This window comes from Eublepharis macularius, chromosome 2, assembly GCF_028583425.1.
Source record: "Eublepharis macularius isolate TG4126 chromosome 2, MPM_Emac_v1.0, whole genome shotgun sequence".
NCBI lineage: Eukaryota > Metazoa > Chordata > Lepidosauria > Squamata > Eublepharidae > Eublepharis > Eublepharis macularius.
In genome coordinates, this window is record NC_072791.1 from 45368309 (window position 1) to 45391375 (window position 23067).

Below are 23067 nucleotides of genomic sequence, written 5' to 3' on the forward strand. Positions count from 1 at the left end.
AATTTACATACTACTCCACAAGGCATTTATCATTTTCACGCATTGATATGATTTGGGCGACTAGGGATTTGACTTTATTGACTAAAAAAGTGGAAATTTTTACCAAGGGTGAGTGCAGACCATAATCCAATGTTATGGAAATGGACAATGGGGTGGAGAAAATTTAAATGGAGATTAAATGAGGATTTACTACAAAACCAGGAGAATCTGAAGTATTTGAAAGAAGAAACTAAGCAATTTTTTTTGACAAATAATAATAATGAAGTGTCAACACAGATGGTATGGGATGCATACAAAGCTGTAATAAGAGGAAATTTAACACTACTCAATATTAAAGACAAGAAAAGAAAACAGGAGAAATGGCAAGAAATACAAGAAAAAATTCACAAGAAAGAACAACAATTAAAGAAAAGACCAGGGAAAAAGACGATTATACAGGAAATTAAAATACTACAAGATCAAATAACAGCTATCAGCAATAAGGAGCTAGAATGGAAACTAAAGACATTAAAGCAGAAGACTTTTGAAGGAGCAAATAAGCCAGGAAAGTATCTAGCCTGGCAATTGAAAAAAAAGAAGGAAAAGAAAATTATTAATAGAATAATAGAGGATGGTAAGGAACTGAAAGAGCATCATTCAATCAAGCGTGCGTTTTTTAAATATTATGCAAAGCTATTTCAAAAGAAAACAGTGAATCAACAAGAAATAGATGGGTATTTGATGAATGCCCATCTACCAAGCATATCAGAAAAGATGAAACAAGAACTGAACACTCCAATAACAGAAGAAGAAGTCAAACAAGCAATTGAAGCGGCTAAGATTGGGAAAGCACTAGGACCGGATGGGATCACAGCTAAATTTTATAAAGTAATGAAGGAGGACCTAGCACCAATTTAAAAAAATATTAAATGATATACTTCAAGGAAAAGGCCTCCCAGATACGTGGAATGAAGCAGGTATCGCTCTGATCCCAAAAGAAAATCAAGACCTGACAGATGTGAAAAATTATAGACCTATATCGCTTATAAACAACGATTATAAAATAATGGTAAGAATACTGGCAGATAGACTTAAAATATGGCTAATGGAGTTTATAGAAGAAGACCAGGATGGATTCCTACCACATAGACAATTAAAAGACAATTTGAGAACCGTCATAAATGCCATTGAATATTATGACAAACGACCAGATAAAGAAGTTGGCCTTTTCTTTGCCGATGCAGAGAAGGCCTTTGACAATTTGAACTGGAATTTTATGTTCGCGACTATGGAGAAGATGGATTTAGGGAATGAATTTATAGAAGCAGTGAAAACAATTTACAAACTACAAAGAGCAACAATTTGTGTTAATGATGACCTGACAGAAAACTTCGAAATAAGAAAAGGAACCAGACAAGGATGTCCACTATCGCCTCTTTTATTTGTGATGGTTTTAGAGGTATTATTGAGAAGGATTAGAGAAGATGACACTATAAAAGGAATAAAAATAAAAGGATCTACCTACAAACTGAAAGCTTTTGCAGATGATGTGATATTTATAGTGGAAGATCCTGTACAAACCCTGCCAAGATTGCTGGATAAAATAAAGGAGTTTGGAAACTTGGCGGGGTTTTATATAAATAAAAAGAAATCAAAAATAATAACAAAAATATGACCAAGAAGAAGCAGCAAGAACTAAGTGAATTAACAAATTGCGAAATGGTACACAAAACTAAATATTTGGGAATAGAGCTTACAGCTAAGAATATAGATTTATTTAAGAATAATTATGAAAAGCTCTGGACACAAAATATAGATAAAATGGAATAAATTAAATTTGTCATGGTTAGGTCGTATTGCTACAATCAAAATGAATGTGTTGCCCAGAATGATGTTTTTAATGCAAACAATACCAATTGTGAAGGATAAAAAACAGTTCAAAAAATGGCAGAGGAAAATATCTGAGTTTGTTTGGGCAGGGAAGAAGCCAAGAGTTAAAATGAAAGTTTTGTGCGATGCTAAGGAAAGAGGAGGAATGCAGTTACCCGATCTAAAACTTTATCATGAAGCGATGTTTGGTGTGGATAAAAGAATGGGTGTCTTTGACCAATCACAAACTACTAACGTTGGAAGGATACAATAAACTATTTGGATGGCATGCCTACATGTGGTATGAAAAATATAAAATGGATGCAATGTTTCAGCACCACTATTTAAGAAGAAATTTATTGCTAACTTGGCTTAAATATAAGAAATATATAGAAGAAAAGAAACCACTTTGGATTATACCAGCTGAAGTAATCAACCCAGATTTGGAATACCAGGGAAAGGAATGGCTTACCCTCAAAGAGTTAACTATATTAGAAAAGGATGAGTTGAAACTTAAGCGGAATGAGGATTTGCCATTCAAATATGGTTGGTTACAATACAGGCAAATCAAAGACTTATTTGACTCAGAAAAAAGGAAGACAGGTTTTAGAATTAAAAATTCGGAGTTAGAAGAGTTATTATTGGGAGATAATACTAAAGCAATATCTAAAGTGTATAAGTTGTTACTGAAGTGGTTTACAGAAGATGAAACAGTAAATGTTCAAATGGTAAAGTGGGCTATAAATTGTAATAAAGAAATAACCATGGAAGCATGGGAACAACTATGGAAAAATACCTTAAAAATATCAACTTGTATTAGTATTAGAGAGAATGGGTATAAAATGATGTATAGATGGTATTTAACACCAAAAAAATTAGCCATAGATAACAAACAGTTATCGAACAAATGTTGGAAATGTAAGGAGCATGAAGGTTCTTTGTTTCATATGTGGTGGACTTGCCAAAAGGCTAGAGACTTCTGGTCTAAGATATGTGCGGAAATGTCTTTGATACTACAATACAATGTTGCTAAAAATCCAGAAATGTTATTATTATCTTTACATTTAGAAGAGGTTAATAGAAATGATAAGACATTGCTATATTATATGTTAGTAGTGGCAAGAACTCTATATGCTCAATATTGGAAAAAAGAAGAAATACCGAAAATTGAAGAATGGATAAGGAAGCTGTTGTATATGGCCGAAATGGACAAATTAACTAGAAACCTGAATGACCAAGATCCAGAAATGTTTTTGGAGGAATGGAAGAAGTTTAAGAAATATTTGGAAAAGAAATGCGATGTTAAAGGACAATTGTGGTCTTTGGAGGGATTTTAAATTTCATATTTTATATAGAAAGACTTTATTGAAAAGAAAATATATTAAGATCTTTACCATGGGAAAAGTGATAGCAATATAAAGTAACAATAATATCTATGGATAAACGGGGGGGTTGAGTGTTGTTGGAAGTCAACAGAGAAAAGGGGGAGGGGAGGGAGGTGGGGTTATATATTTACTCAGAGGGTCAATTTGAACAAGGTTTATGTATTAACCAATGATGTTATATTACCTCATCTAATAAAAATTATTTTTTAAAAAAATCTTAACAAGAATATGTCAACAGATATGGAATACAAAACAATAACTCACAGATTTGAAATGCACAATCTGTGTTCCAATTCTGTATACAAAACATGGGCCTAAATTTCATGTTTTATCAGTGCATATTTATGTTAAGCTGATAACTTTAACTACATGCAATTAAGGTTGCCAACTATGCCTTGCGGAATTCCAAATGGATATTTGGGCATGGTGCTTGAGGACAGTGGGGTTTGGAAAGGGAGAGAGCTCAGCAGGAACATGATACCATAGAGTCCACCCTCTGAAGCTGCCATTTTCTCCATGGGCACTGATCTATGTAGTCTGGAAATCAATTGTAAATCTGAGAGAACTTGAGGTCTCACCTGACGTTTGGCAATCCTGCCTACCTGAAACTAAGCATGTGGTTAAAATCGGTAATGTTTTAAGGATTCTCAATTGTGTAGAGAGGGCACTGTGCCAATGAACAAAGGCCAGGACTGAAGTTTGCTATTGCCATCCTGATCCCCGCCATCACACACTCATTAATTGTAAATAATAATAATAATAATAACATTCGATTTATATACCGCCCTTCAGGACAACTTAATGCCCACTCAGAGCGGTTTACAAAGTGTTATTATTACCCCACAACAATCACCCTGTGAGGTGGGTGGGGCTAAGAGAGCTCAAGAGAACTGTGACTCGCCCAAGGTCACCCAGCTGGCTTTGTGGAGGAGTGGGGAATCAAACCCGGCTCTCCAGATTAGAGTCCCGTGCTCTTAACCACTACACCAAACACTTTGAATGTCTACAGTGCCAGAGATTGTTTGAACTTTTAGGTACCCTCCTGAGGTATTCCTTTTATTGGCAAGGCTTTTTTCTAGCAGCCTATGCGTCAGTTCCTGATAGTTTCCCACCTGCTATAAACTGGTATGACAAAGAGACCCGGGGCATTCCATGGGATTTTCCACCATGACTTCTCCTAACACCTTTTAAAATTATTTATTTATTAATAGATTTATACCATCTTTTCTTTTGGCTCACAATCACTTACCAGTAATAATTAACTTTTATCTACTACATAACTTAAGTATCTTTGAGTGTTTGTTGTGACAGAACAGAGATCAGATCCCTGAAAACAAACTCCTGGTAATATTTGTGTATCGGGTAGTATTTGCTCCCTGCTTATAGAAGATGATTACAACACGCCTTAGTAGAAGAAAACAGTGGAGATGTTATTGAGCATTGGAACACTAGATCCTCATGGCTCTCAAATCCTCCTGAAAGCTGCATATCACTGAGGAAAGCATCAGGAAACAAGTTGGGGGCATCCATTTAAAAACACAAGTATATTTCAAGGATGGGTTAGGATGTGGTGAGTGTGCATACAGCCCACTGCTGTAACAAAAATTATGGGCTGTTTGCACAAAGGCAATACAATCATGAGGAAAAACATACCACTTACGTGATTTGACAAGAACGTTCAGCCTTCTAACATCTTACTCTAGAGTTTTTCATGTGATAGAGGAAAAAGGTATCAAAAAGGTATCAAAATGGTAACACAGAGAATATTCATGCGGTTCTCTCCAAAGGGAAATAATATGAGAATTATGATTAGCTATAAAGTATACCCTAATTTTACCTTCTCTGAAATTCATCTTTCCAACTTGACACCTGTGTGCACTGTACTATTCCCGCTTGTTTATGACTATTCCTTTTAGCACATGAGGCAGCTTTTCACAATTCCTGGTAGTTTTTTACTCTGTTCCCCTGCCTTATTGCTGTTTCTATCCCATCCCCAAAATTGCATCTTCTCCCTCACCTTCCTCACCAACTCCACCTAACACTGTATGAAACGGAAAATCAGGTCAGGTTTTGCTAAGGTTGCCAGGTCCCCCAACCCCCTGGGTGGGAGATGGAGGCCCAGCACCTACCTTGTGGTGTAAGTCTGGCATGTGTGCTCAGCACATGGCCCTGGCCTGCGCAATGACAACATTTCCAGGAAGTGACGTAATCGCACAGGCCATGTGCTGCTGAGGAGAGCTCCCATGCTCCACAGGGGGGCTGAATCAGGCCTGAAGAGGCCTGAAGCAGGAGGTGTGGGGTAGAGGGTCCTTTACAGAAAGGGACTGGCAACCCTAGGTTTTTCAAATAAAACATTAAACATTTTTTAAAAATCTTATTTATAAAAGTGGAACAGTATTGCCTCCCTTTCTCTCTTACCAGTGGCAGAGCACCTAGTAAACATTTAATAGAGAACTACATTTTGGTATCTGCAGCTGGGGGCCATTTGGTGATGCAGGCCTTATTGCCCTCCCCACCTTCTCTCTCACAGGTACCATTGGCTATTTAACTGGGACTTCATGTAGGAGGGAGGAGTGCCTACTTACGAGAAGTCTGTTTTTGAGGGCTAGATGGATACTTGCTCACGAGGAGCTCGTGGTGCTTCCCTTTGATCTGCAGCTGGGGGCCATTTGGTGATGCAGGCCTTATTGCCCACCCTGCCTTCTCTCTCACAGGTACCGCTGGCTATTTAACTGCGGCTCCATGCAGGAAGTGCGAGCCTCTTGGCGTGAGCCGAAGGGCGAGAGCACAAGGGCTGTTGGCCCATGGCTCTTAGCCCGGGGCACGCAGCCTGAGAACAACCATCAACTCCACAGGGTGGTAGACACAAGAGAATAGGAAGAACATCACTACATCATGAACTGTTCCTGGGATGGTTGCAACTTCATTCAAACACTGTTTTCTTAACTATACCATGATTGTAGCCCTGGTCTGTTGCCTGAATTGAGACCATCAGTATGTCTGATACTCTGGTACATGGTTTTAGAGTCCCATGCTAAGCTTCTTACTACTTACTTGCTTGGTGAAAATGTCTAAAACATTTGCTATTCCAGTGCAGTTGGGAGCTGGTAAATATGGGAATGGGACTTACCAAAGGCACCCAGCATCAAGCAGTAATGCTCGTTGCTTATCCAACCTCTCTAGCATTCCCTCTACTGATAATGTGGCCATTTCCACCACCACCCCAGCTACACTAATATTATGCAATACCAGATCTGTTAGGAACAAGTTTGCATGCATTGCTGGGATGTTGCAGGATGAGAAAATTGATGTGGCTTGCCTAACAGAGACTTGGATGCAGGAAAATGACAAGGTGTGTCTTTCCCAACTAACTCCCCCTGGCTATGCAGTCCTACACCAACCTCGTTGTGGCAGCCGGGGTGGAGGAGTTGCTATCATTCTTCATGAGTCCTTCAACTTCCGCAGATCTCTGACTGCATGTTTCTATCTCTAGGAATTAAAGATAGACTGGGTATCCTGCTTATTTACAGACCACCCAGCTCCCCCATAAGCACCCCTTCTGAGTTGGCAGAGCTGCTAGCAGACATGGTGTTGGAAACACCTAGACTTATTGTTCTGGGAGACTTCAACATCCATGCTGAGTGTTCAAAGTCAGGCCCGGCTCTGGAATTTATAGCTTCCATAGCAAACTTGGGCCTCTCTCAAATAGTGTCAGGCCCTATGCATGAAAGAGGACACACCTTAGACTTAATATTTTGCACTGAGTCTTTAAGAGAAAACCTTGTTTCAACATTGGAAGTTTGGCCTCAACCATGGTCAGATCATCATCTGCTGAAGACAAAAGTGAATATGGCCCCAACACCCCACAAAATAGGTGGTCCAATTAAAATGATTGGCCCACAAAGGCTCATAGACCCTTTCAGATTCCAAAATGCCTTGGGGGATTTTAGAATTCCAGACACATGCTCCACAGAAGTTGCAGTAGGAGCGTGGAACACAAAGCTCCATGAAGCTATTGACACCATTGCTCCTTGTCGACCCCTCTGGCCCTTGGGATGGAAGCTGGCACCATGTTTCACCACGAAGCTGGCTGACCTGAAGAGGGCTGGCAGACGTCTAGAAAGACACTGGCATAAAACACACACAGAAACTGATAGAACTTGCTACAGAACACATTGGAGGATCTATGAAGTGGAAATGAAAGGGGCAAAGAAACATTACTTCTCAATAACCATTGCATCGGCTGGTTCATGACCATCCCAATTGTTCAGGGTATCCAGGCACCTTCTAACCCCTAAATCTGAACCTTTACAGACCCAAGAACAGATAATTAGCTGTGAGGCCTTTACTAAGTTTTTGCTGATAAAATAGCACGAATATGCTCTGATCTAGATACTAGCTGCAATACAAACAAGATAGAAGAAATGTTTAATACATCATCTGACCTCTATTTGGACTACTTTGAACCAATTGCAAGGACAGACCTTAACAGGATCCTAGTATCTATGCAAGCCACTACTTGTGTGCTTGATCCTTGCCCTCTTTGGCTGTTAAAATCAAGTAAAGATCACATAAGTGAACCACTGAGATCTATTGTAAATCAGTCACTAACTCAGGGCACCTTCCCCCAGCCGCTCAAACAGGCAGTTATCTGGCCACTAATTAAAAAGTCATCTCTAGACAAAGCTGATGTGGCCAATTATTGTCCAGTCTCTAATCTGCCCTTTCTGTGTAAAGTGATTGAGAGAACAGTAGCTGACCAACTCCAGATCTTCTTGGAAAACTCTAGCACTCTAGACCCTTCCCAGTCTGGATTCAGACCAGGGCATGGGACAGAGATAGCACTAGTAGCATTAGTGGATGATCTCTGTCTAAATATAGACAAAGGCCACGCCTCCTTATTGCTCCTCCTGGATCAGTCTGCAGCCTTTGACACAGTAGACCATGCCATCCTGTTGAGGCATTAAAAAATAGAAGTGGGCATCAAAGGATGTACCTTGGACTGGTTTAAATAATTTCTCATGGAATGGACTCAAAGGGTTGCCATCGGAGATCAGCTATCTCCAGAATGGGAATTATCTTGTGGGGTCCCACAGGGCACAATCTTATGTCCCATGTTATTCAACCTCTACATAAAACCTTTAGGAGAACGCATTCGCAGCTATGGAGTGAGATGTCATCAATATGCAGATGATACCCAACTCTATATCTCGCTATCCAGGTCCCCACAAGATGCAGTAGAAACCTTAGATCGCTGCCTGACAGCCATAGTAAAATGGCTGGAAAATAACAAATTAAAATTGAACCCAGACAAGACTGAAGTGATGCTTGTTGGGAAGTCAGAGATCTTGAAAAACATTGTACTCCCCACCTTCGATGGAGTTCGTTTGACCCTTCAAGACTTAGTGAAGAGCCTAGGGGTTATACTGGATGCAGCATTACTACTAGAAAAACAAGTTAAGGCAGCTGCAAAAAAACGCTTACTACAATCTCACTGTAGCCTGGAAAATTGCTTCATCTTGACATGGCCGACCTGACCGCCTGGATCCATGCTATGGTAACATCAAAACTCGATTATTGTAATGCATTATACATTGGTCTCCCATCTAACTTAACTAGGAGGCTCCAATTGGTGCAAAATGCTGCGGCTCGACTATTATCAGGAGCAAGCAGGAGCTTGAACATCACTCCCATCCTACAGTCACGCCATTGGCTACCTATCAGTTACCATGCACAGTTCAAGGTAATGGTTATTACATACAAAGCCCTTCATGGCCTTGGTCCAGCATACCTACAGGCAGGGCTGGTACCAGGTTTTCTGGTGCCTGAGGCCAGATTCCTGCACCCGGGGGCCACTTCAGGGGTGTTGCTGTCCCCCACCCGGACTGCGTGATGATGTCATTGCACGTGACGTCATCACACAGGGCGTGCACTGCGAGCCGGCCACTCCATTGGCGAGGCAGGCAGCTGGGACGGTGCACGGGTGGCCTCCCAGCCCTCCTGCTCAGTTGCCCCACACCGCCCCAGCCAGCTGCCGTGCCTGGCTGGCAGGCCCGCAGCTGTGTGCTGGTGGCGGCGGCAGCATGGGGCAACTGAGTGGGAGGGCTGAGAGGCTGCCTGCTCAGTTGCCCCACGCTGCCGCTGCCAGCATGCGCTCCTGCCCGGGCATTTGCGGGCCAGGCGTGGCAGGCAGCTGGGGCAGCACACGGGAGCAGCTTCCCATCCCTCCCATTCAGCCGCCAGCACTGCCACTGCCAGCCCCGCAGCACGTGCCCCCACCCCCGGTCAGTGCTCAAGGCGGCTGCCGACACCCGCCTCAATGGACGCGCCGGCCCTGCCTATGGGACTGCCTCTCTCCCTATGTCCCTCTACAGCAGCTTCGCTTATCTGAACAGGGTCTCTTTCGGTGCCAGCTTGTACATGTGAGAAATAAACAGCAGCTCATACACAGGCTTTCTCTGTGGTGGCCCCTACTCTGTGGAACAGCCTGCCTGAGGAGGTCAGGAGAGCCCCCACTCTCCTGTCTTTCCGCAAACAATGCAAAACTGAATTATTCAAAAAGGCTTTTTACTCAGATAGGAGGGTGGTATTATAGGGAGGGGGTCTCAGCTGTTTCACTAATGAGTTAGGAACCATTGACTTCACCATTATGTTGCCTTACATATTATCTGTTGATTTAAATATGTACTCTCATATACTATATACTACTTGTGCTTCATGTTTTCTAATGTCAGTCCTAGAACTGATTATGTTCTGTTTCAGCAATTCTTTAACCCCATATTGGATCCTTGCTAATGCTATGTCTTTGTAAATTTGTATTCATTTACCCTATGACATTGTTTATGGAACTGTCCTTGCCACTGTATGGAAATGCCTGCCCTTGTCCTTGCCACTAATTGTAGTAATTTCACACTATGTAATCCGCCCTGAGTCTCAGTGAGAAAGGCAGAATATAAATAACATAAATAAATAAATAAACTTCTGTGATGAGTATTCCAGTGCAAACAACTGAATAATTATTTTTTATTCAAAACATTTATAAGCCTGTTCTTTCTCCCAGGTAACGGGAAGAATTGGTCTTGATACCATCTCCCATTTCCTATTTATTCTAGATGTAGTTCACAAACACAACCCCCCACAAGTAGCTCTGGCGTGTTCCAGTTTCCACATTCAGGCCCAGTCCTAGTCATTGTCATCCTTTTTCAGAAGATGGTCAAGTCAGCATAGGAATAAATGCTTCCAAACTTACGACCCACTTGAGGACTTGCCTTTTTTTCTACAGAGTCTGCAGGCATTTCCCAGTCCAAGCAGTTGGCCTTAGTGCTGGAAACATGGAGAGCTGATGTGGGTCTGGTGGAAGGAGAGTGGGGTATAAATCACCTCTGAGGGCACTGATGGTTGTGTGTGAAGGATAGAGCAGTGAGTCTCATGGGAAGTCAGCATTGCAGAGAAATGCTTTAATTCTTCTGTCAGCTGTTTGATCTCCCGGCGCAATGCAGCATTCTGCCGCTCCAAATCTTCACTCTCCTAAGAAGAAGAAGAAGAAGTCATCAATCAATAGGTAGTTACTGTAGGTAGTTACTGTGGAGGAAGAATGTGGAGAATCAATGGAAATAAGATCTGGATAACTTAGCATGTTACCCTGTTTTGGATTAGCAAAGTCTTGGAATACCCTGTCTTTTATTACCAAAGTATAGGAAATGTGGAGAATTTTATCTTACTAGGAAAACAGTTCATTTATTATCCTTCTGTTTCTCCAAGGAATGCAGTGTGACATTCATTGATTTATTGATTTACTTCATTTATAGTCTGTCTTTTCTCCCAGTGGGGACCCAAAGCAGCCTACATCATTCTTTACTCTTCCATTTTATCTTTGCAACAATCCTGTGAGGTAGTTAAGGCTGAGAGTGTGTTACTGGCCCAAGGTCACCTGGTAAGCATACATGGTAGAGTGGGGATTCAAACTTGGCTCTCCCAGATCCTAGACTAACCACTACACCACAGTGGTTCACCACACATGCTTCTGCTCTCCATTTTCCAACAATTTTGCAAGGTAGGTTAGGGTGAAGAACAGGCCTAAGGTCACCTAGTGATCTTTGTGACTCACTAGGAGTTGGAACCGGTAAAAAACAGCAAAGTTATATACAACATCTGAAAACCTATAGAATGCATTTTAAAAAATAAATGTGCTATTGACCCCCAAATATTTCCCTAGGCCACTGTTATGCTTTGGCTTTTCCCACACCTGTTCCAGCCTCTGAACAATCTTCTCATGGCAGGTCCACATAGGCTGCACAGCAAAAAAATCATGTTCTGAGATTACAAAGGAGGTTCAAGGCTGGTAACTGTTAGGTAAAAGGAGCCATCTTATTGATGGAGTTGGCTTAAGGAACTACTAGCTAACACAGTAACCTCAGGCAAGTTTATGAGGGCCAATTCACACACTACAAAATCCTTCTGTCTTCCATATGGCTGTCACAGGTTCTGTCAGATGTTCTCTCAGAGTTCTGTGCTAGGAACTTAATTCCCAGGTGTACAGTGACCCAATTCAGATTATGGCCACAGTTTAAGCTTCCCCTCATGACATTTTCACAACCTGAAATGCCCCTGAGGAACTCCTATTTGCCTTATTTTTGTAAACTGATGGTTGCACATAATTTTCCCCAATTGTACCAACAGTGGCTCTCTGGACCATTTCAGGTCTGGAAAACAGCAAAGATGTGAGGTATTTATGTCTCCTTTTCTTATGTACTGGTCCCAGTCTGAATCGTTCTAGCAACTACATCTATTAACCTGATTAGACATTGAGGATTTTGTAGTGTAGTGTGATCATCATTCAGGTACAATAACGGGCCTAACTCTTGGCATGCTACCTTCACTAACCAGCAGAAGAGGAACCCTCACTTCCATTATCATTGTTTTCTTTCCCATAAAATCACAAGGCCTGCCAGACATCAAGACTTCTGTCTGTTTGTATTCAGCTTGCTGGTATCTAATGGGGGTTCAAATCTTATCTCAGATAAACTCATTAGGCAGTCTTAGGCATGTTTGTACCTCTGCCTTAGTCCCCAATCTGTATTATGAGAATAATACCAGCTTTCAATACAGGGTAATTTCAAACATCCCAGTGGTAATGTATGTGAAGCACTTTGAACATTTAGGGCAATGTATACAAAATGTGGGCCTAAATTTCATATGTTATCAGTGCATATTTATGTTAAATTGATATCTCTACCTACCTGCAATTAAGTTGCCAAATATGCCTTGGGAAATTCAATTTAACTGGTCCCCCACCCCACCCCCGGCCTGGTATGGAAATCTATGAAAATCATACTTTGGTGAGGCTGATGAAATTTCTATCTGTCAGGGCAGAACTACACATTATATATAGATCTGTGATCATTTTAAAAGCCTTCTTTTTGTTTAGAAATGGCAGCTATTAGACATGCAATTGCCAGAAAGAGACTGGGCTGGAGGGTGGGCATGAGAATTCCCTCAGACTTACCTCCCTGAAAATTGCCACTTCCAAGCTACATTTTCCCCCTACTGAGGAAAAATAAGAGTATAAAAACAACATGGAAGTGTTTTTTCAGAGGGGAAGGGAATGGCACTGGTTAAAAATCCCCCTCCCCGCGATGGTTTTCCCCTGGAAATCACACCTCCAGCAGCTGCAAACTGTTAAAGAAAAATTGTGTTTTAAAATGATCACAGAACTACCACAGGTGATGCATAGTTCTGTCCTCAGTTGGACCCCTGTATCAGAACTAAATTTCCCAAGATTCCCTGGAGATAGGGAATGGCTATTAAACAATTTAAGACCTTAAGGTAGATAATCCCCTCAGAAAAATTGCTATATAAAGACAGAAAGAGAAAGCAAGGAAGAGGAACAAGAGACACCTCATAATGTTCTATTTTTAAAAGTTTGTTTTCCATTAGAAGCCCGTTTATTTTATCCCATGGCTGCTAAAGAAAAGGATACAATGAAAGTATTATTTTCCCACCTTATGGTTCCTCCTCTATCTTGCCATAATCCGAGCAGTAGGCTTTCTGAAACGGCCTGTATTTTTAGCATGCCTCCTAAATGCAACGTTGGAGGAGTGGTGCTAAAATATGTGAAGTGGAAAAGGGTCTGTGTGGGTGGGGGTCATAGCGTGTGTTTAGGTACTCTGAGAATTTCCAAACGACTGACGTTTTTCCTGTAAACTCACATTCTGGGCAAACCCAGGCAGAGAAGCAAGCCCTGTGCTGATAGCTGTTGACATTTTCAGCTCTCGGCCACACTCTCTCCCCAGCCAGCAACTTATGAGAAATGACAGTAGCGTATTCTCCACTCTAGGTTCTAACTGCCTCTCACCAAACTCTCTCATGCACACATATTTCCTCAACCCAGGCCACATACATCCTGACCCGAGAGAGCTTCAGGCAGCGGGGGGGGGGAGAGTGAGGGGGGTCAATAACTGCCATCTAGAATGAGAAAAACCACCTGCCACAGGAAACCTGTTACTGCACTGGAAGGAAAGTCTCGTTTGTTTCTTTCAGCAGCTGGGGAAAGCAGCGACACAATGGGGATTTCATCAGGCTTGTGAGTTCAAAGAAATGTAGGACTGCACTTCTTATAGAAATCAAGGCAAGAAAAAATGTATATTCCTCATTATCTTAACCCAAACTCCATCTTAGATCAATTTAAATTTAGAGAGAAAGTAGGCATGCCTGTCTTCCACATGTCGTCTTTTTCAAGGGAACCCAGACCTGACCCTCATACTCTTACAGTCAGATGGCAGCTGCTGGGAATTAAGTTCCCAAGAGCTGCAGAGGTCCAGTTGGGATCAGTGTTGTGATGTGGAGAGAGAATAGGCTTCAGCCTTCCCCTGTGCGAGATTCCCAACTTGAAATGGCCCCAGTGGAGTGTGGGCAAAAAACTTCGCACAGGGCTGTTTTATGTCAGGAAAACTGCATGGGAGGATGGCCGAAGCCCTTTCTCCCACTGCACTGTGGTTCTGATCCAAATTGGGACTCTATGGTGCATAGGAAATTAGTTTCCACTGAATGCCATCTGACTGTAAGAGTATAAGAGTCCATTGGGGAACCCAGACCCAATGTGGGAAAACCATTGGGGCTAGTTTGGCCCTCAGTTTAACTAATGTCAGAAGGGCTCATTAGCAACAAAAGATAACATACTGGAGGAGTTGTGGGCTGCTTAATGGCTTGGGGAGTCCCATGGTTCATTCTAGCTCAGGATAAGTAGAAATTAGGAACAAACATCATGGCACTTGGCTACCCTGTCATGAGGCAGCAACAAAATCTAGAAGCAGACTGAGTTAAAAAGTCAACTTAATATATCTCTGCTACATAGGCCTGACAGTGCCAATATATAAGGACATGCTTCAGAGAAGAGCAGAAGTCCCTGGAGGTGTTCCTTGGCCTTGATTGACCACCCATTTCAACTCCGGATTATTCATGCTGGAGGCTCCTTTATATATGCCTCCAGAAGCAATGGAGACAGTTCTAGATAATTGCCAGAAACTCAATAGTTTTACCAGAACTTCCATGATTCCTAGAGCTACCACTGTCACTTCAGGGTTTCCTCTGGAAGTGATACCATCATGCTCATGACATTAGGCCACCTACTATGTCCCCACCTCCAACCCTCCCACTGGTTTCCAGGCTCGGCCCAGCAACCCAGTCTTTCAGCACAATCCTAAGAAGAGTTACGCCAGTTTAAGCCTGTTGATTTCAATGGGTTTAGACTGGCATAATTCTTCTTAGGATTGCACTGATAGTCTCTTCTGTCTGAGCCCTCAGTATCCTTTCTTAATGCTAAAGTAATTTAGAAGGACTGGATATGGCTCTTTCCTCTGCTTTTTAGAGAGAACATATTTAGTTTGATCTTAACAGTTTAGCTAAATGTGAACAAATTCTGTTGTATGTTCATCAATGCTAGGACTGAGGTATTTCACTTTAAACCAGAGGATGCACTGGGATATCAAAACTTAAGCTGAAAAACCACTATTCGGTAACATAATTATTATAACTAATCCAAACTGAAAAATTAACAGCACATGATAAAACTTCAGATCTGGCTTATAGTTAAAGAACATCAGAGATGTTGACGTGGTACAGATTTTGGCTCTATAATGGCACAGTTAAAGTCCACATCTTTGAATAAATTGGATTTCACGCCCTACCTCTGTGTGGTTTGTCATTGGAAATTGACTTTTTTGAAACTGCACCAATATTGTTTTGCATTCCATAAGGAACATTTGAATGCAAGCAGGGGTAAACACTTGAAAAAATACCACTTAAGTTTGAGAGAAAACTGTTCATGTGGGGTAGCTTCTCCAAATGGACTATTACAAAAGATCCCTGCCCTTCAGATAGGGATGCGAGCCTGGGCTGGCAACCCCTGGGAGCACTGGGGGTGCAGGGACTTCTTGGAAATTACTTCCTATTTCAAAACAGGAAATCAAAGTAACATGATGACACTCTAGGAATTTCAAAATCTTCATGGTTTTATCATAGAGATAGTTTGAGTTCCTAAGGCACCATGATGTCCTTCCTGTTCTAAAACAGGAAGTGATTTCCATGGTGTTTCTTTGGGATGTCCCGTCCCCCTACCATTACTGGATAAGTGGCAACCCTGCCTCCAGCTGACCCACCTGTGTTTGGTGGTATATTTGGTGTGTGGAGAAGCATGAATTGCTGGACATATGATCATATTTTGAGTTACTGTTCCAATGGCTTTAGGAGAATATATAGATTCAGCTGAAATAGCCCAGAAGCTGGTGTGTCAACTAGAACATACTGTGTCAGCTGTGTCAACTGAGATAAGATAAGCTGCTCCTGGGGTGCTAAGAGAAATCTGAGGTTCTTTTTTATCCCTTCTGTAAACTTTATAAATGGAGTACAGATAAATAATATATTATTTATACCATAAACCAAAAAAGCTATACTCTTACATTGTTTGCTCCATGTAACTTAGAAGTCTTTGCCAAATTAAGTCAATTCTAGTAATATCATTTTTTTAATGGCTGAAAGGTTAGTATAAATAAATTCTGTCTGATAATCCCCAGAAGCAAAATAGGAGTGCAGACTTCAAAATTGGCATTGATGATGCTGAAACATCACTTCTGACTAACTAGAAGAACAGTCCCGTGACTGATAAGCAGAACTCTGACTGCCATATTGTTTTGGGATATGGGCAGATCCTATGGGTGCCAAAGTAAACAATAAATGAGGGGATAATTACATGTCCGCATGTCATTCTCCCTCCCCAAGGCATGGGGAACCACCCTACTAACATCTCTGATCAAGGGGAAAATATAGAGACTGTGAGTGAGGGTGAGCTTCGCCCTCTTGAGGTCCATGTAATTCGTGGACACTGCTCTGATGTCTCCTAATTAGACATGGGCACGAACCAGAAAAAAACCGAACCATGAACTGTCACCGAACTGGCCCAGTTACAAACCAGTTCGCGGTTCATGGTCCGGCAGGGAAAGGGGCATGTAATCATTTAAAGCGTCCTTTCCTGCTGCATACAAGGGGCAGGACCCTTTAAACTATCAGCTGGCAGGCGGGAGAATCCCCCCTGCCGTTGGCCTGCTGATAGTTTTTTTTTTATTAAATTTTTCAAAAATAAAAATATCACAAAATACAACAAAATACAACAATCTTCAATTTTTATCAGTTCGTAGAGTACAATATTGCCATGCCTGCTGATAGTTTAAAGGGACCTGCCACTTGCAAACTGCAGGGCCCTTTAAACTCCGCAAACCCCAGCGCCCACTCCCAGCCCCACCCCCACCCCCAGCCCCTTACCCCCCAAGCCCCAGACCCCCACTTACCTTCCCTCTGATGCTGGGGTAGTGGAAGCCTCCTTCGCTGCCCTGCAGGCCCTCACAGCAGAGGAGAAGGCCAAAAATGCCCTTTCCGCCCCTCAAATGGCAGCCGTGGCTGCCATTTTGGGGGTGGAAAGGCCTCCTCTACTAGCCTGTGCGCCCACAGGGCAGGGACGCGGCTGATATTTGAGGGGCGGGAGGGCCCTTTTCCGCCTCCTCCACTGCTGCACGGGTCTGCAGGGCAGCAGAGGAGGCCTCCACCACCCCAGCATCAGATGGAAGGTAAGTTGGGCGCTGGGGCTTGGGGGGGGTGAGGGGGGGCTGGGGGGGCTGGGGTTGGGCCATTTAAAGGGCCCTGCTGCTTGCAAGCAGCAGGTCCCTTTAAACTATCAGCTGGCAGTTGGCGAGGGGGGGATCCCCCCTGCTGCCTGCCAGCTGATAGTTTTAAGGGCCCTGCCGCTTGCAAGTGGCAGGAAAAGTTTAAATGGCCATTTCCCCCAGAGAAATGGCCATTTAAACTGGCCCTTTAATACGAACCAAACAAACCAGTAGTCCAGTTTGTGTAAGTTCGTGGAAACGAGCTTTCACGAACCCTGGTTTGCAAACCCCGAACTGGTTCATGGTTTTTTTTGGTTCATATGTAGGTTCATGCCCATCTCTACTCCTAATGTCCTCCGTCCTTTTGTCAGCTTGAGCAATTTCAGATTTTTAGATTTTTTTTTTCTGTGGTCCTTTTCTCTGCTTGTGGAGAAATTCACCTTTTAATCCCTTATCTGTTTAAGAGACAAGGAACTGGAAGAATCTGGAAGAGCTTGTCCTGTACTTCCATGGCCTCAGCTGTTTTGCCTTGTCTTTCCCTCCTAGATCTTAGGATCCTGAGGGCCGAGAGGCCCACACAAGCCTTTGAGGGTGCTGTCTTTCCAAATTTCTCGGATTATTGTATAAGTAGCTATAAAACCACTTTGGTTTGCTAGGGAAATGAGCTATAAATAGATGGACAGGACAGTGGTGGGGAGGCAATTTGTATTTTAATATTCAAAATAGCAAAAATACATACTTGCTGTAACATTTGCAACCTTTTGTTTCCAGTGTATTTTGGACTGCATAGTGGATGGTTCATCTCTCCTCTCCACTCCCTAGTGTATCCCCTGCTGGGGTAGTGCTTATGCTTATGCACAACCTTTTTTTTTTAACTTATCCCATATTATATGGTTTAGTCAAGCATATTTCTGGTGCTTGTATATCCATGTTTTTTATTGTTCATTTATGTATCATACAGGTTGCTTTTTTGTTGTGTATTAAGACATAGTGTCTTCTGATAAACCATTTAATTTGTTTCAGTAACACTTTGGAGTTTGTGTCTTCCTACTGGCAGTCAGGTATCCACAAGGGTGAAAGGAACCTGAAGTAGAAGAGGCTTCCTGCTTAAGGACAGCTAAATAACAAGAGGGAAGGGACTAGAGAATGATTCAGCTGATATATAGCTGACAGGAACATTTTCCAGTCAGCAGCTATACAATTGGACACTAAAGGGAATTGCATTGATGGGTTTGTTTGTACACCTCATTGGCTAACTCACTGTCTTGGGAAGTTTTGATTCTATAAAAGGAGAGGCTTGTCTTTGTTTACTGTTCTGTTCTATGGTGCTGTACCTGTTAAGCAGAGGAGCAGGCATTTTGCTTGAACCCTTGTGACCACAGGTAGTGCTGCAGTGATAGAAGCAAATGATACACTCCCCCCCTTCCAGGTGTCAGGCAGCATCTACAACTGTCATTGCTCATTAAATGTGTGTGTTCTGCCATCGATAACACGCTAAGGAATTGCAGCCCCCCCCAGTCCATTCTATAAAAAAAGATGCATCCGCATGAAATCAATGTGACATGTAGTTCTGCCCTTAGATAAAGGGATGGGAAGAAAAATTCACAAACCATTGTCAAAGCAGGCATTGGGGTTGGATGGCAGCTCCCCTAGTTCTGCTCCCACCCAATCCTATTTCTGGACCAGAATATAAAAGGCCCCACGTTCCTTCTAACCATAATGGTTGACAATAGAAAAGAATGGAAAACACCCCATGTAGAAGTAACTTGAATCACTTAAAACAAAACAGGAAAAAATGTAAACATTTCTATTTAAAATTGATTTTGGCCTGATTCAGACAAACACCAGTGAGGGGCTATACTTGTTCCCAGACTATACCACTTCAGACTGTAGATTGGGGGATGATTTTGTTTTCCTGTGGGGGGAAAAAAAGTCTCCTAGCCATACAAATATATGTATCCATTTTGACTTTACCTTTCCCCCAGCTCAGAATGGCAGACCTTGTTCCCTCTTCTCCCATTTTATTTTTGTAACCACCATGTGAGGTAGGTTATGTTGCCAGAGAGCTACTCTGACACTCTTAACTACTACCCAACACTGGCTGTTAAAGAGCCATATCATGGAAAAGGCTAAACTGCAACTCTTCTCTTATCCCTGATATTTATTTTTTCTGTAAGAAGGGACATTGATATGGTAGATTGTTCAAACAAGCATGAATAAACTGAATTTTGTGCAATATGAAGGGAGGGAAGGAACATTCCTTCATACAATCATGTGATCCTCCAAGCTGTAATCTGAAGCAACCACATATGTTCTTTGTGTCAGCTTAGGTTTATCGCAGGAATCCAAGTGGACAGAAGATGGAAGCTCTTACCACATGTAGAGTATCTGCTTTCTGCGTCTGTCTTTGCCGGCTTTTCTGGGCTGCAATGCGATTCTTTTCCCTTCTTTGCACTTTTCTCATGTCATCAGAAGATTCCTAGAGGAAGCACAAAGAACAAATGTGAAAGAAAGTCAACAGCCTTGTGCTTACCTGTAAGGATCCCACACAGAAGGTGAATGCTGGGATAAAAGGTGGGGAGGAAGCCAAGATGCTTCTTAGCCTTAAGTTTCCTTAAGCTTCATATTCATGTCAGAATCAATGTAAAATTTATGAAGGAACTCTCTGTCTCCAAGCCTGCACAAATCCTCCTTGCAGAAGGCTTTTCTAATACAGACTTCTGTTCAAGGCAAGGAACAAACTTAATGGAGCATCCAATACATCCAGAGGTGCAGTTAGGCAATTCTAGACTCTGGACTTAGTGATATTATGGGCCTCCTACCCTTGAGTCTTTACAAGAATGGCAGACTTAAAATGAAGTAAATAAACAAAGAAGGTAATGCCAAAGATACAGCCTAGGGCTCTTTTCACACTGCTTACCTTCACTTGCAATGACACAGAACATCACGCTAAAAACGCGGAAGATCGTGTTTTCTCGCGCAAGAAAACACAATCTTCTGCGTTTTTAGCACAATATTCCGCGTCATTGCAAGTGAAGGTAAGCAGTGTGAAAAGGGCCCAAGTTGTGTGTGTGCTGAACTTGTGAGCCAGGGCTCAAGCTTCTGCCGCAAAGTCCATCCTTGACAGCACCTCTGAATACATCTGTCAATAGGAGGGTTTGTCCTGCATTCAGCATTGGTGCTGATGTGAGAGTCTCAGATTCCAGTCGGAACACATCTATGAAATCTAGCAACTTTTATATCTACATCTACTTTTCTAAAATAATTTCCAGTTACAGTCATTTCACAGTCTTCATTGATCATTTGTGCCTGCTTAGTGCCGAATCTCTCCTGCCATTTGTTTCCCCCTTAAATATACACGTTTACACTTTCTTTACTTTTTATTTTAATCTAAGCACTTTCCCACCTCTTCCTACCAAGAGGAATAATACATCAGTATTTCTGATTTTAAAACTTGCCATGTCTATCAGAGGGAAAACCTCAGTCCTGGCTCTCTTCCAAAAGTTCTTCTCTCCGAGGCATATCAATACGCCCAAGGAGAATGTTTTCCTCTAGATGAGGCTTGACTAGGGCCAAGCAAACAGGAGTTGTTATGCCACAAGAATTTTTCTTTTGCTATCCCACTGTGGAATACCATTTTCTGCAGCAGCCTGCTTTCTAAGCACCTTTCTGCCTGCAGTTCTGCACTCTGCTATTGCTTTGCTTCTTATCTTTGGCTTTTGTATTTCTTCATTGGATTATCTTGAGTTTATTTCCTAGAAAACTCTGCCATTCCAGTCTGGAAAAGACCCAAGCGCATGGAGTATTACTTTCCTGAGCTCTCACTGCTGGTTCTCATTCAAGACCCTTCTATGGCACAGAGGAAGATCTGAGAAGTCCAGCAATGTACATAGGGAAGATGGTGGAGTGGATCCAGCCATTCTGGTCTACAAAGCCTTCTACCAGCCTAAAAGAATATTTCTTCCCATTCACTTAAGTCGGAGGAAGGCTTTAAACTTCTTGGGCTGGAGAAGGGTCTCAGTCTTCACACAGCAGAGTTGGCTGGATCCATCCTGTTGGAAGCAGAGTTACCACTTTTTATGTCTGGTTAGGTTCCTGTACCTTTAACATGACAGGCAGAAGTAAAGTAGGTGAAGCCTTCCCCATCACCACATCTGCATGCTGCAGAATGCTTCATCAGTTGAATTTCTGCATGCCATGCTCAGGACTCCGTCCTGACAGGAAAAGTGGTAACCTGAAAAGGAACTCAGAAGCAAATCTCCAAATCATACCTGCTTGCTGGAGGAAGATGAGTGGCTGAAACTGCTGGAGTCGCTGCTGTCAGAGCTATGGGGCATGGCTCACAGCTCCCCCTGCCTGTGGACTCTCTACACTCCTACTTCCTTTAGGTCCTTATTGTTTTTCTTGTTCTTTGCCTCTGGCTTTGACTCTTTTTCCAGGCCTGCCTCTCCTACCCTGGTCACTTTCTTGACTGCTTTCCTCTTGGCGGTGCCTGTATTCCTCTCCTTCCAGAGTCTGCACTTCACACTGCTGTTATCTGTCTTTCTTTAGGTCTTTGGGTGCTGTGGTTTCTCGGAAGCTGTGAGGAACTCAACTGAAAGTCACGTGGGCGGAAACTCTGAAGAAAAGTTACAATAAGAAAAAAATCACCTCTGGGAAAATCAAAATAGTCTGCAAAAAAACCCGAACAACTTCAGGCAGTTAGTGAGACAGTTTCAGCCATAATAGACGGTATAAGTGTGGGGAATTCACAAGTTCAAAGAGGAGAAAAACAGTTCCATTCAGATTTATATTGCTCAGACCAGAGGTCATAGTAATAAAATTTAGCATAAACCCTCCTGGAGTGCATAATTCAGTATCTACAGTCTTAAAACAATTGCTCATGTATGGTGCAAACTTTCTCTTTACATTTGCAGCCATAAAAGCCAAATTCTTCTCATTGGTGCCAAGTAGAAATTCAATGTTTTGCAAAGTGGCCTATGATCCTTCCAGTTAGCAAGTGTTGTTGGTATTTAAATCTTTATATAATGGGGGCAGGAATAGATACATGGACAATATAAAGGGTCTCAACAAGCCAATCTATATCTGCTCTGGGGAAATTCATAATCAGCTCTCCTAGTGTTTTACATGATAGCAAATCAGGGCAGCGTTGCTGGGAGAGGAGGAGCAAGCACTTCTTTGCATGCAATTTTACTTGCAGAAGGGTTAGACCACTGTCTCCTAGCAATATTACTGTGATCAAAACTGGACCTTCTTTTGGCTACTTTCCAAGTACAAGCAAAAAAAAGTCAGGATCCCGTGTGAATTTCCTGCATTATTCAAAAGGAAAACAACTGTGAATGTAAGAAGACTCCCCTAAAAATGTTACACACAAAAAGTTTTTTACTACTGGGCAATGGGCATAATTGTTAAGTTGTGAGCAAATTTAAGATGACCCCCCCCCAAAAAACCCACTAGTCTTGCATTTGAGAAAATACCTGGAAAAAAAACACTAGTCCTGCATTGCATTTGAGTACAGTATGAGTAGCTTTGCTGTAAATCACAGAATCACAGAGTTGGAAGGGGCCATACAGACCTTCTAGTGCAACCTCCTGCCCAATGCAGGATGAGCCTAAAGCATCCCTGACAAATATTCATCCAGCTCCTTCTTGAAAACTGCCAGTGAAGGGGAGCTCACCACC

The 23067-nt window shown here is 42.3% G+C and overlaps 1 protein-coding gene across 1 annotated transcript; it reads right to left on the reverse strand.

Moving 5' to 3' along the window:
- Positions 1–10266: 10266 nt before the first annotated feature.
- On the reverse strand, positions 10267–21932 carry BATF (basic leucine zipper ATF-like transcription factor). Its single transcript, XM_054972565.1, has 3 exons — positions 21658–21932; positions 19761–19865; positions 10267–10760 (listed from the first exon to the last, which is right to left on the reverse strand). The coding sequence occupies exons 1-3, from the start codon at positions 21721–21723 to the stop codon at positions 10551–10553; spliced, it is 381 nt and encodes a 126-aa protein (XP_054828540.1). The 5' UTR covers positions 21724–21932; the 3' UTR covers positions 10267–10550.
- Positions 21933–23067: the final 1135 nt, after the last annotated feature.